At 37.6% G+C, this 14043-nt stretch overlaps 2 protein-coding genes across 5 annotated transcripts; both read left to right on the plus strand.

The window, feature by feature from the left end:
* The first annotated feature begins 578 nt into the window (after positions 1 to 578).
* Positions 579 to 7891, plus strand: LOC107005238 (uncharacterized WD repeat-containing protein C2A9.03-like). 2 transcript variants are annotated; one of them, XM_015203779.2, is made up of 10 exons: positions 579 to 753; positions 2437 to 2572; positions 3951 to 4118; positions 4220 to 4306; positions 5390 to 5524; positions 5914 to 6024; positions 6339 to 6430; positions 6504 to 6609; positions 6847 to 6933; positions 7153 to 7891. In XM_015203779.2, the coding sequence occupies exons 2-10, from the start codon at positions 2450 to 2452 to the stop codon at positions 7564 to 7566; spliced, it is 1323 nt and encodes a 440-aa protein (XP_015059265.1). In that variant the 5' UTR covers positions 579 to 753; positions 2437 to 2449; the 3' UTR covers positions 7567 to 7891. The 2 variants fall into 2 exon arrangements, with proteins under 2 accessions (XP_015059265.1, XP_027769526.1); XM_027913725.1 differs by lacking the exon at positions 579 to 753 and adding an exon at positions 824 to 1063.
* A 768-nt stretch (positions 7892 to 8659) lies between these two features.
* Positions 8660 to 14010, plus strand: LOC107007206 (DEAD-box ATP-dependent RNA helicase 42). 3 transcript variants are annotated; one of them, XM_015205721.2, is made up of 3 exons: positions 8660 to 12392; positions 12495 to 12813; positions 13174 to 14010. In XM_015205721.2, the coding sequence occupies exon 1, from the start codon at positions 8863 to 8865 to the stop codon at positions 12232 to 12234; it is 3372 nt and encodes a 1123-aa protein (XP_015061207.1). In that variant the 5' UTR covers positions 8660 to 8862; the 3' UTR covers positions 12235 to 12392; positions 12495 to 12813; positions 13174 to 14010. The 3 variants fall into 3 exon arrangements, with proteins under 3 accessions (XP_015061207.1, XP_027769392.1, XP_027769393.1); XM_027913591.1 differs by having other exon boundaries at positions 8660 to 12813; positions 13174 to 14007; XM_027913592.1 differs by having other exon boundaries at positions 8660 to 12813; positions 13250 to 14007.
* Positions 14011 to 14043: the final 33 nt, after the last annotated feature.

A 14043-nucleotide genomic window follows, 5' to 3' on the forward strand; every position in this document is an offset into this window, starting at 1 on the left:
TGTAGGACTCTTTACGTGTAACTTTAAATAATATTAAAGAGATTATCAAGATTTTTCCATATTTGTGAAGCATTAGAAATTGTTGGACAACGTGTATAAAAATACCATCGAGTAGTAAATAAATATAATATTGTAATAGAAAAAAGTTCAATATTATTAATGTTATTTTTTTTGGGCTCCTTTCATTGTATCGATGTTCGTTTATAGCATATTAGCGAATGATAAACTAAAATATTAATTAAGAAATAAACAAAGACAAAATGAGATAAGATAAGAAGTTACGTTATAATAGAGAATAGATCCAATATTATTAACGTTACTTTCCTAACACATCGTATCAATGTTCGTTTATACCATTAGCAGCGAAGGTTAAATCAAGATTATTAACTAAAGAATAAATAAAGATAAAAATGAGAAGAAAAATACTACGTAAAGATAAGACTTTTCGTTATTACGTAACGAGTTTTTAACTAGGACTAGGAGGTGAGGGTCCTTTAATCTTGAAATTTGGGCGCGTGGGTGTGTCTGTACATCCTTATACTTAACACAATCTTTCACAATCATACCAAAGGGATGGCATAAAGCTTCTTAGGCCGACATAACATGATTTTATAGAGCATAGATCGCTATCATACAAACTACATATAATACATTGGGAAACAAGAAAAAAAAGATCTTTTTTTTTCTTGATTTTTAATCAATCTAGGAGACCTAACTGGTTCATTTTCTGAGCCAGAGAAGGTGAATTCTGAGGTACTGTTCTTAGAACTATCTCTGTTTTGCTGTTTTTGTGGACTTTATATGGAACCCCAGATTGTATTCTTGAGTTTTTGAGGTGTGGGGTTGGGGGAAGAGTCTAAATGGTGCCTTGTTTTGTGGGTTTATTTGGATTGTTGCTGAATTTGCACAAAAGATATCTTTTTTTTTCTCTTGATTTTATAGAGCATAGATCCTAACATACAAACTGCATGTAGTACATTGGAAATGAAGGAAAAAGATCAGTTTTTTCTTGTTTTTAAATCATCTGGGAGACCTAACTGGTTATTTCTCTGACCCAGAGAAGGTGAATTCTCAGTAACTGTTCTTGGAACTCTTTTTTTTTGCTGTTTTTGTGTTTATGTAGTCTTTATGTGGAAACGCAGATTCTATTTTTGGGATTTTGATGTGTGTGGAGGGTGGGGTGGTGCCTGGTTTTGTGGGTTTATTGGATTTTGCTGAATTTGCAGAAAAAATGTCATCTTTTTCCCTTGATTTTATGGAACACATACAAACTGCATATAATACATTGGAAAAGAATTAAAAAGATCAGTTTTTTCTTGCTATTTAATCATCTGGGAGACCTAAGGTGAATTCTCAGTTACTGTTCTTGGAACTCTCTATTTTTGCTGTTTTTGTGTTTGTCTTTATATGAAACCCCAGATTTTTGTTCTTGGGATTTTTGGGTGTGTGTTTGGGGGTAGGGGGATTGGAAGAGTCTAAATGTAGATGGTGTCTGGTTTTGTTAAGTTTATTGGATTTTTGCTGAATTTGCAGAATTATGTCATCCTTTTTTGCTTGATTTATAAAGCATAGATTGTTAGCATACAAACTCTATATAATACATTTGAAAAGAAGAAAAAAGTTCAGTTTTTCTTGCATTTTGATCATCTAGTAGACCTATCTGGTTCTTAGAACTCTCTCTTGCTGTTTTTGTGTTCATGTAGTCTTTAAATGGAACCCCAGATTCACAGAATTGAATTTTTTCTTGTTGGATTTTTGTTGTGTGTGTGGTTGGGGTAATGGGAAGAGAAAAGATCATTCTTTCTTGCATTTCAATTATGTTGGGGTATTTTTAAGAGAAAGCTGCTGGTTCTTTCTCTGAACTAGAGAATTTAAATTCTCAGGTTCAGTTCTTCGAATTCTTTTCTTTTTACTATTTTTTTGTGTTTATCAACCTTCAAAGGCAACCCCAGATTCATAGAATTCACTTTCTTCTTGATGGGTTTTTGGTGTATGTGTTTGTTGTTGTGGTGGTGGGAAGGGTTGTTGGGATGAGTCTACATGATGTCCTGATTTTATGGGTTTATTGGATTTAGGTGAATTTGCATAAAAATGTCATCTTTGTTTAGTGTGTGTGGTTTGGGATTGGGGGGTGGAAGAGTAACAGTTCCTGGTTTTGTATGCTTCTTGGATTTTAGCTGAAATTCAGAAAATCTAATCGTTTTTTCTTTGATTCGTTGCTTTTTATTGTTTCTTAAAGTAATTTTCAAGGTAGCCAACAGTTTTTGCTTCTCCTATTTTCTTCCCCTAGAAATATGTGAATGTTAACATATTTGTGTTTGTTTTTCTGCTCCTTTTTCTTCTTGTTCTAATTTGGACCTTTCAGTTTGTTTCTCTATACCTGGAAATACAATGTTTTTAGTTTTGTTGAACTTTTTCTTGAACTTACGGTTGAAGGGTGTGGGAAAGCATGTCTTACCAAAGGGCTGAGAGATTGGGTTACATGAATCTTGATGAAGAGATGGCAGATACGATGGATGAATTTGAAGAGGTATTCTACAATGAGGACCCAAACCTTGATGACTTTGAGATGGTCAGTACATATACACTTTTGACTTATTCTTATTCTCTGGTGGCTTATATTGAGTTTTGCTATGAGACCGTTGAATTAAGTGATCACCTCAACAAAAGTGTGAACTCGTGTATCTGTTTATATTAGGTTTGAATCTAAGTTGCTTGGACTCGGGTGCAGGTGTACGATACAGGTGCCTATCCAGAGGTCGGATCCTTCATGATCTAGGCTTTAAGATTCGGGGATATGGATCCATGTATGGATACGGGTGCGGGAATTCGCCTAAAAATAATTATTAAAATATCTAAAATAGAGCATATAAAACCTAAATTATGAGATATTATGTGGAGAACTGGAGGGAATCATAGAAGGAAATTAAAAAAGGAAAAGGAGTGACAGAGAAATTTCTATATAAAAGGTTTTCCATTTCCTTCAGTTTCACCTAAGATTTTGTATTGATTATAGGGATCATTAAAATTGGCCAGACTTTCCCATCGATTTTAGTCAAAGTACCCAAAATACTTTGACCAAATTGGACTCAGATACCACACCTACACCCATGTCGTGTTGACACGGGTGCGGCACCAAAAGTGCAGAGTCTGAGCAGCTTAGGTTTGAANCGGATCATTAAAATTGGCCAGACTTTCCCATCGATTTTAGTCAAAGTACCCAAAATACTTTGACCAAATTGGACTCAGATACCACACCTAAACCCATGTCGTGTTGACACGGGTGCGGCACCAAAAGTGCAGAGTCTGAGCAGCTTAGGTTTGAATCATGCCCCCTTAGATCAGGCCTGACCAGTTTTCTTTGGTTAAATGCGTCGAAATTCCTTTGATAATGCTTGTCAGCAAGAAATGAATCTAAGGCCTTTATCTGATTTGAATTTTGATGCCATGTTAAAAGCGACCACATCATCTGAACTTTGATCTGTTGCAGCGGCCAGTGAGAACATGCTTGTTTTGGTGCGAACATAATGTTGAAAAAATATAACTTTCCAGTTAGTTTAGAAATAGCTGTCTTGATGTATACTAGATTCTGCACTCTGGATTTGCTTATTTGTGTTGTTACTTTTTGAAGAAACATGCAGCTCTTGAAGATGTAATCCATTGGTTAACAGCCGCGAGGTGAATACTAATTGCTCTTATTGAATTCGATGATAGTCATTAACTCTTTTTTCTTTTAGGCTTCATTTCTCCTATTTGTTCGATGGAGTAATGACACAACCTGTTTTTCTCTATGTACTGATATGAGTTTTTTGTATTTCATTCTGTATCTTGAGTTACCTTGAATTATTGAAACTACACATCAAGTGAATGCATGAATATGTGATTACTTTGGTCAGTTGGTGTCAGCTATCCAATGGTGTATTCACTTTTTTTTTTAAAATATTGGTTAGGTAACAGAAGGGACAGATACATCTGCTGCACAAGCAAGGAAAGGCAAAGACATACAAGGTATCCCGTGGGAGAGATTGAATATAACGAGGCAAAGCTACAGATTGACAAGGCTCGAACAATACAGGAATTATGAGAACATACCTTTGTCTGGAGATGCTGTAGATAAGGTATGTAGCTTCATCATTTATTTCTTTAAGGATTTTAATTCAGTATACCCAAAGTATAGTTTTAAACTTTGCGGTTCTTCTATGTTATATTGCTTTTTCAGGAATGCAAACAGGTGAAGAAAGGTGGCAACTTCTATGACTTCTTTTACAATACAAGATTAGTAAAGCCTACCATACTTCATTTTCAGGTATGCATTTATTTTGTAGAGTATGCAAATAGTCTGAGTCCAGCTGCGAATTTCCACCTATTAATGAACCCTTTCGTATCACCTCCGGTTTCGGAGGAGGACTAAATGGATCATGAAGTTGTCAATCAATTAATTAAAGAGAAATTCGGAGCTGCTATTTCTTTCAGCTGGGTTAACTTTTACCTGTGTTGCTCGGACTCTTCAAAATGTTGTTGGCTGTGTGTTAGATCCTCCAAAAGTAAGTGCTTTTTTTGAGGATCACACACGGGTGCAACAGTATTCTTGGAGAGGTAATGTAACATAGATTTTTACATATGCTTTGCTGAGCCTACCCCATGTTTCAGCCATTCTTGTTTACTTGCTTCTTCTAGATGCAATTTCTCCTCTGTGGGAGGTTGAATGATGGAGGTATACCCAAGAACTGCAAAATCCTCCCTGCTGTATCTCTCCACCCTATGTTGTACTCATCTTCTGGAATAAAGACCAAGGATTTTCCGTCTCCTAACCAATCTTCATTCCTCACGAAATGCCATAACTATTTAAATTATGCTTCTGACAAAGCTGGGCCCTTTCTATTTACGAAAACGGGGTCTATTAACATTTTCATTAATATCTAACAATTCGAAGGATTTCCTCCTCAACAGTATAATGAATAGCTTAGTGTCTTTATATCCTTCAAATTCCCAGTAAGTATACTATCATCCTAAAAATAGGAGCATACTCTATCAATTTTAGCTCTACAAGGATTCAATATGACAAGAAAACATGAGTAAGCATGCATAAAAACATGCCTAGTGTATCAGGTAAGTCTCCTCAGTTAGGGATTGGTAAAGGAAATGGAATGGGTTTTTGAATTCTGACCGTGCCAAGACAAGAAATTATTGCCGGAGGTTCTCCATCCCATGTCTGATGCTTTTGGGTTAACTTCTTAACTGCAGTTACTGATAAAAAAGGAATCTTTTAACTACTTATTTCTTCGGAAAATTTTGGATTATTCTGTGGTGTTTGCCTCGTAAATAATTTTTTTTTTTCATTTGCTGAAAGGATAATTTTAATGATCTCTTTATGCCATTTGTTTTGCAGCTAAGGAACTTGGTTTGGGCTACTTCAAAACATGATGTGTATCTTATATCGAACTACTCACTTATGCACTGGTCATCCATTTCCAACAACTTGACTGAAGTCCTTGATTTCTCTGGACATATAGCACCGTCAGAGGTAATACAGAACGCACTTAGTGACCTTCCTTTTTTATTTTAGTTTATAGGGTTTCTGTAGTTCTTCTTCTTCTTCTTCATGCTGGTGTCATGTTTCCATGAAGAGGACTCTTATGTGTACGTATGTATTTGTTGAATTATTTCTTCTGTTAACATTGAGGTGGGATTTGAAAGAGTACCCATCTATCCCTCTTTAGTTTGGGTCTTCAAGATGTTTTGTTTTTGTCTTTTTACCCCTCCCTCAGGGTTGGAGGTGGAGGGTGCTTACCATCCAAGCGCCCCTCTTGTCAAGATGTTTTCTTTGATTCCAATTAGATGTCAATATTAATTTGTCGTTTCTTCCCTTATCGATTATGTCTAACCTGCTCTTTTTGTTACTTTGGCCTCTAGAAACATGCAGGAAGTTTGTTAGAAGGTCTAACACAAACACAGATCAGCACAATGGCAGTGAAGAATCGCTTTGTTGTCGCAGGGGGCTTTCAAGGGGAACTAGTTTGTAAGGTTAGTTGGGTTTGTTTTGAGTTTCATCAAGAAGATATAATACAGTAAGTTTCTGGAGAAAATTCATGAAATTAAAGAGAGGAGATGGAAGTCCCAGGTCTTCAGTCTGTTTCCACAATAGGTCATGTTAACTTATTGGCAAGCGTATTCAAGTTTCTTCTGCTGTTGTTCATGAGCATTTTATTTTTAACAATTTCCTATTTATTGATAGCTCAAGATTAGCAAGACTAGGTTAATTAAATTTGAATGAAATTGAATCTTTATACCGCATGCGCCTTTGTCATCCTTACTTAACTTACCTTCATATAATGCAGTGTTTGGACAAGCCAGGTATAAGCTTCTGCACAAGGACCACTTATGAGGATAATGCTATTACAAATGCTGTCGAGATATATGATAGCTTGAGGTAGTATGAATATAATATGAGTTGTTGGACTTGTTTGAAATTCAACTGATTAAACGTCTCAATTGTTTTGCAGCGGTGGGCTTCATTTTATGGCTGCTAATAATGATTGTGGTGTGAGAGAGTATGACATGGAGAAATTTCAGCTTATGAACTACTTCCGGTTCCCTTGGCCAGTGAACGTCAGTTTCTTATCTACCTTTAACTGCTCTTTTTGTTCTTTCATTTACCATTTATTTCTTATGGCCGGGAAGGCAGGGTGTTGTAATTGACATCCCATCATAGGCCTAGTGAACACACTTTTTTCTTAGTAAATAATTCGGATTTTGTGTGAAAATAGAAGATATTTGAGATGCATCTGTCTTTAAGTACTATTCGAAGATCGAACCTCTCATGCATTCATAATTTCATTTATGCAGCATACTTCAATGAGCCCAGATAGCAAGATTCTTACTGTTGTTGGAGATGATCTCACTGGCTTACTTGTTGATTCTCAAAACGGAAAGGTATTAAATCGTTACCTTCAAAATCAGATGTAATGGAAAGTTTCTCATCGTGTGGTTGCCTCGTATTTGTCGGTCCATTTCTTTACTGCAGTTTTAGTGAGGTTAATATCGGCAAGAATTTATGAATCAATTGCAATGATTTTCACTTCTATTTTTCATGCAAGTCCTCCATTTTCTGATCCGATAAAATCTGTTAATGGAGGGTCTTTACTGTATCAGACGGTTGGCTCCATTGTTGGTCATCTAGACTACTCTTTCGCGTCTGCCTGGCACCCTGATGGCCGTACCTTTGCAACTGGGAACCAAGACAAAACCTGTCGAATTTGGGACATGAGAAACCTGTCATCGCCAACAGCAGTGCTGAAAGGAAACATGGGTGCTGTCCGATCAATCCGTTACTCATCAGATGGGCGGTTCTTGGTGGTGGCTGAACCTGCAGATTTTGTCCACATTTACAATGCTGGAGGAGAGTACAGAAAACGTCAAGAAATTGACATGTTTGGCGAGATATCTGGTGTATCTCTGAGTCCAGACGATGAGTCTCTTTATATCGGTATCTGGGATCGAACATATGCAAGCTTGCTCCAATACAACCGAAGGCGTTCTTCCGTATATGTTGATCTGTTCACATAAACCTACTGATGGTTTGTTTCTTCACCGTGGGGCCGATGTACCGGAGAAAATAGGCTGATGAAATCATGTTTTGAACTTTGAAACTTGGCTCAGTTTTTGGTCCTTAGTATACCATGTACAGTGTCCTTAAGAAAAATGCCTTACATATAGAGCCTTATTTCTAGTACTAGTATAGTCAGACTTCTCTGTCAACAGTCATTTTCTATTACAACATTTCGCTTTTGGTACGACTTTTCATGTTATATGGTATATGGTGTACTGTATGTTTTCTATAACAATATTTTGTTATAGCAACAAAAAACTATCTTGATAAGTGATTGCGTTATAGAACTTATTTTTCTTGAATTTGTGCTTATTATTGCTAGGGATGACGAAAATCGGCTTAATGAAAGCATAACTATAGCCTCGGTGAATTGAAGTTACGACATGTCTTGTCTAAGTATATCTCTTCAATACTTCTCCGATTCATCTCTATTCCCTCCTCGAATCATCCATACTCAACATACCTGATCTCACACATCCGCACTGAGACATTCGTGCATCTCCTCTTCATATGCTCGAATCGTTTCAATCTCACATTCCGTAGCTTTGTCCTCCGCTAAGGCCACTCTTAGTTTGTTACATATATCTTTCACTTGTGATCTAATTCATCTAATTAAGTCTATACGTTCATCTCAAATCTTACCCTTATAGTAAAGTTGATTTATTTTTCAAATAAGTATATATTATGAAAATAAATTAAATCAATGAAGTTGCTTTTTCATCTAAAAGACTACTATCAATTTTATCATTACTTATAATAATAATTTTTTTTTATAACTAAATTTGATTTTTNTTCACTTGTGATCTAATTCATCTAATTAAGTCTATACGTTCGTCTCAAATCTTACCCTTATCGTAAAGTTGATTTATTTTTCAAATAAGTATATATTATGAAAATAAATTAAATCAATGAAGTTGCTTTTTCATCTATATGACTACTATCAATTTTATCATTACTTATAATAATAATTTTTTTTTATAACTAAATTTGATTTTTAATATTAATAAAAATCAAAAAAAAATTGGATTTGATTTTGTTTTTATATTTTTGCACTCCAAATCTAACTCCACTCTCCATATAAAGTAGTCGAAGAAAAACAAATTAGGGTTTGGAAACCAGTTTCAAATAATTGGTGATTTCACCGGAGATAATTGGGGATTTTGCCGGAATAAGCTAGTGTACCGGCGGTTACCTGATTCCGGTTGCTTCCGGTGAGGTGTTTTGCTTTAGTCTTCCAAGCTCCGACTGTCAAAATGGAAGAGTTGAAGCACAAGTCGAAGAGAGAGGACGAGTCGAAGAAGCGGCACCGTGATAAGGAGGATCGAGATCGAGAGAAGAGGGACAGAGAGCATCATCATCGTGATAAGAAGGATCGAGAGAGAGAGAAAAGCAGTCGGTATGAAAGGGAGAAAAGTGCTGATAGAGATAGAGCAAAGCACAAGGATAGGCACAGTAGAGGAGATAAGGAGCGTGAAAAGAGCAGCAAGGTTCGTGATGATGATGAAAGACCTAGAGATAAAGTTAAAGAGCGAGAAAGGGATAAGGAAGACCGTGAAGAACGAGAGAGAGAGAAAGAGAGGGAAAGGGAGAAGGAGAGGGAACGCGAGAGGGAAAGGGAGAAGGAGAGGGAACGGGAGAGGAAGAGAGATAGAGAGAGGAGAGAAAGGGAGAAGGAGAGGAATCGCGAAAAGGATAGACACCGGGAAGTATATGAAAAGGGGAGTGATGATGAAGTTGATACAAAGGATCGTGAAAGGAAGAGGCGAAAGAGGGATAATGATGATCATCATAAGGAGAGGGATCGTGAAAGGAGTAGCAAACCAAACAACAGGCTAAGGGAAGAGAGCACTGATGAAGTATCAGCTGAAAAGGATCAGAAGAGTCGAGAAGAGGATCTAGCCGAGGAGCAAAGGAAATTAGATGACGAGATGGAGAAGCGAAGGAGGAGAGTTCAGGAATGGCAAGAGCTAAAAAGAAAAAAAGAGGAGTCTGAGAGGGAGACACTTGGGGTTGATGCAGGTGCTGAAGAACCTAAGTTGGGCAAGACTTGGACATTGGATGGTGAGTCTGATGATGAAGATGCTGAGGGGAAAACTGGCATGGATATTGATAGGGATGATACTGGCAAGGTCATGGACGACGAAAATGGAGCTGGCAAGGTGGTTAGTTCTAGCATTGGATCTGATTCCCCTGTTATTCAGAATGGCGGTGATGGTTTAGTTGACGATGATGAGATTGACCCGTTGGATGCTTTTATGAACGATATGGTTTTGCCTGAAGTTGAGAAGCTTAACAAATCCGTTGTCAATAGTTTGGATGGTGAAAATTCCAGTATGAAAGAGAAAAATGGTCTGAGGAAGGAAGAAAAGCCTAAGATGAGCATGAAGAAAACCATGGGAAGAATTATCCCAGGTGAAGATTCGGATTCAGATTATGGGAACATTGAGAATGATGAAGATCCTTTGGAGGAGGAAGATGATGAAGAATTTATGAAACGGGTGAAGAAAACCAAGGCGGAGAAATTATCATTGGTGGATCATTCGAAGATTGAATATCCTCCTTTCCGAAAGAACTTCTACATAGAAGTTAAGGAGATTTCAAGAATCAGTGCTGAAGAGGTTTCTGCTTACAGGAAACAACTGGAATTGAAGATCCATGGCAAGGATGTTCCGAAACCAATCAAAACATGGCATCAGACAGGACTGTCCTCCAAGATGCTAGACACTATTAAGAAACTGAATTATGAGAAACCCATGTCTATTCAAGCTCAGGCTCTGCCAGTAATTATGAGTGGCCGAGATTGTATTGGGATTGCTAAGACGGGTTCTGGTAAAACACTGGCATTTGTATTACCAATGCTGAGACATATTAAGGACCAGCCTCCTCTGATGTCTGGAGATGGTCCTATTGGGCTAATAATGGCCCCTACTAGAGAGCTTGTACAGCAAATTCATAGTGATATTAAGAAGTTTGCAAGAGTGATGGGTCTCACCTGTGTACCTGTGTATGGAGGTTCTGGTGTTGCTCAACAAATTAGTGAATTGAAACGAGGAGCCGAAATTGTTGTGTGCACTCCAGGTAGGATGATTGATATACTCTGTACAAGTGGTGGGAAGATTACAAATCTGCGAAGAGTCACATATTTGGTCATGGATGAAGCTGATCGGATGTTTGATATGGGATTTGAACCTCAGATCACAAGAATTGTCCAAAACACTAGGCCAGACCGTCAAACAGTCCTGTTCTCTGCAACTTTTCCTCGTCAGGTTGAAATACTAGCTCGTAAAGTGTTGAATAAGCCTGTTGAAATACAGGTAGGTGGTAGGAGTGTTGTGAACAAGGATATAACACAATTGGTTGAGGTGAGGCCAGAAAGTGATAGATTCCTCCGGCTTCTTGAGTTACTTGGTGAATGGTATGAAAAAGGTAAAATTTTAATATTTGTTCACACACAGGAGAAATGTGATGCTTTATTTAAAGATTTGCTCAAGCATGGTTATCCCTGTCTCTCCCTTCATGGGGCTAAGGATCAGACTGATCGTGAGTCCACCATATCCGACTTTAAAAGTAATGTATGTAATTTGTTGATTGCTACTAGTATAGCAGCCAGGGGCTTAGATGTCAAGGAGCTTGAACTGGTAATCAATTATGATGTTCCAAACCATTATGAGGACTATGTTCATCGTGTTGGCCGGACTGGTCGAGCTGGTAAGAAAGGTTGTGCCATCACATTCATATCTGAAGATGATGCAAGATATGCACCTGATCTTCTAAAAGCTTTACAATTGTCGGAACAAGTTGTTCCAGATGACCTGAAAGCTCTTGCTGATAGTTTCATGGCAAAGGTTAATCAGGGACTTGAGCAAGCACATGGGACTGGTTATGGTGGTAGTGGTTTTAAATTTAATGAAGAAGAGGATGAAGTGAGAAGAGCAGCCAAGAAAGCACAGGCAAAGGAATATGGATTTGAGGAAGATAAATCAGATTCAGAGGATGAAGATGAAGGAATTAGAAAAGCAGGTGGTGACCTCTCTCAGCAGGCTGCTCTTGCTCAGGCTGCTGCTCTTGTTGCTGCTTCCAAAGCGAGTATGGCTTCAGCAGCAACTCCAGTTTCAGCTGGTCAGCTTCTTCCCAATGGTGGATTACCTGTTGCATTGCCTGGTGTACTTGGTATTAATATACCCGGTGCAACAGCAGTTGCTGTTGGAAATGGACTATCAGTTGGCTCTAATGATGTGACAGCCAGAGCAACAGCATTGGCAGCTGCCTTGAACTTGCAGCATAACTTAGCAAAGATTCAGGCCGATGCAATGCCTGAACATTATGAAGCAGAATTAGAGATTAATGATTTTCCTCAAAATGCTCGTTGGAAGGTTACACACAAGGAGACGTTGGGTCCTATTTCTGAATGGACAGGAGCTGCCATCACCACTCGAGGACAGTATGTTCCACCTGGCAAGGTACCAGGGTTTGGGGAAAGGAAGCTGTACTTGTTCATCGAAGGCCCCACCGAGCAATCTGTCAAGAGAGCAAAAGCAGAGTTAAAACGTGTACTGGAGGACATTACCATGCAAGCATCATCACTTCCTGGTTCGGCTCAACCAGGCAGATACTCAGTTGTATAAGAATGAACGCCGTTGTCATTATGATGTTACCTTTTGTCTATTATCTTTTCCGAGCAAATTATTTCCTAAATTTTGTTACTCAATTTGGAGATGACTTACTTTGTAATGATATAAACAGGTTTAACTAGATACATGATTCTCAGTGATCATCAGCCATGGTTAGTTCCTCTCCTATATTATCTCATACCTGTTATCTGTATTACTTGATTCCTTTACTGATAGTATCATCAAAGCTGCAATTTGAATTGAAACTGCTACAGGGAGATTACATAGAGTTGCCCAGGAAGAAGCATGGTATTCAGTCACCCCGACTAATATCTTGTTAGGAAAGAAACCCTGTGGTAACTTTTGTAACACAATTACTTGTATTTCCTATTTACTCATGTTATAGAGTAGCAGAATTGCTTGAATTCTATGCATGAGGAATCATCATATGCACAAGGTTGATGACGATATTCATGATGGCACTGATCCATATACCTAATGGATTGTGAGACGACTACTAGAGCAAAGGTATATTGACTAGATTCAGTGTTGTCTTTCCATCTTCTTTGTGGATTTGGTAGTAAATGAAAACAGGTACTGACTTGACTTTTTATATTTCNTATTTGAATTGAAACTGCCACAGGGAGATTACATAGAGTTGCCCAGGAAGAAGCATGGTATTCAGTCACCCCGACTAATATCTTGTTAGGAAAGAAACCCTGTGGTAACTTTTGTAACACAATTACTTGAATTTCCTATTTACTCATGTTATAGAGTAGCAGAATTGCTTGAATTCTATGCATGAGGAATCATCATATGCACAAGGTTGATGACGATTTTCATGATGGCACTGATCCATATACCTAATGGATTGTGAGACGACTACTAGAGCAAAGGTAGATTGACTAGATTCAGTTCCATCTTCTTTGTGGATTTGGTAGTAAATGAAAACAGGTACTGACTTGACTTTTTATATTTCTAAAATGTTAAAAACCTTACAAGTTTAAAATGTTAAACCTTCTGCTTGTAGATTCTCAGCAACACCATAAAAAAAAAGAGGAAAGAAAATGTGAAATGCCCTTGGCTCTGTCTTGTCCAATGGATTATAAGCTTTGGCTTACTTGCTATAAAGAGACTAGAAGCTCTCTCAATGCATCGATACATTTTTTTTTTTGGTTAAGAGTACCCACTCCTGAAGACTATATACATCTTCCCCTTACAGGTTAGGCCTGCTGCCGAGAACGTGGTAAGATCTTGTAAAAAGAAAAGCATGTACTGTTCAGAGTCATCTAGTGTCATTTGCTTAGTTGGTTAAACTGAATTTACGTGCTCAACATCATCCCCAATGTTCTTAATTTTCCCTTGTTTTAAGAGTCTACTATTTATGTACTATTTTTCTTTAAGGTTGAACGGTATTGTGTCGTTCTGACTTGTTCTGCTGTTCTCATATTCACATCCAAGCAATGGAATAGAATGGTCACAAGAACAACCTCCCAAGTTATGCTTCACAAAAGCCCCTGTGAAAACAACCTTCCTTTTCAATGGTACATACATCCTAGTGTATAAATTTGATGTTAGGTGTGTTATTATTCTCTTGCTGTGAATCCAGGTGAAAGTCATTGTAATTTGGTCAGTTCTCCTCTGCTGGAAAAGCCTTGTGCTTTCAATATTTGTTAGAATATAGAATCAAGTGATGGTGTATCTTTTCGATCAATGTATTGTGCTTGTAAGTTTGAAAAAAAATGTACAATGCGTTTTATATTGTATCCATTTATGGCATTTTACTTACTATTCACAACTTTAGTTGATTTGACTCGAGTTTCA

This window comes from Solanum pennellii, chromosome 12 (genome assembly GCF_001406875.1).
Source record: "Solanum pennellii chromosome 12, SPENNV200".
Classification (NCBI taxonomy): domain Eukaryota; kingdom Viridiplantae; phylum Streptophyta; class Magnoliopsida; order Solanales; family Solanaceae; genus Solanum; species Solanum pennellii.

Coding starts and splice junctions, on each gene's coding strand:
- LOC107005238 (XM_015203779.2), top strand. CDS start 2,450: ATGTCTTACCAAAGGGCTGAGAGATTGGGTTACATGAATCTTGATGAA. Junction 4,119..4,219: donor CTGGAGATGCTGTAGATAAG/GTATGTAGCTTC, acceptor TTGCTTTTTCAG/GAATGCAAACAGGTGAAGAA. Junction 5,525..5,913: donor GACATATAGCACCGTCAGAG/GTAATACAGAAC, acceptor TTTGGCCTCTAG/AAACATGCAGGAAGTTTGTT.
- LOC107007206 (XM_015205721.2), top strand. CDS start 8,863: ATGGAAGAGTTGAAGCACAAGTCGAAGAGAGAGGACGAGTCGAAGAAG.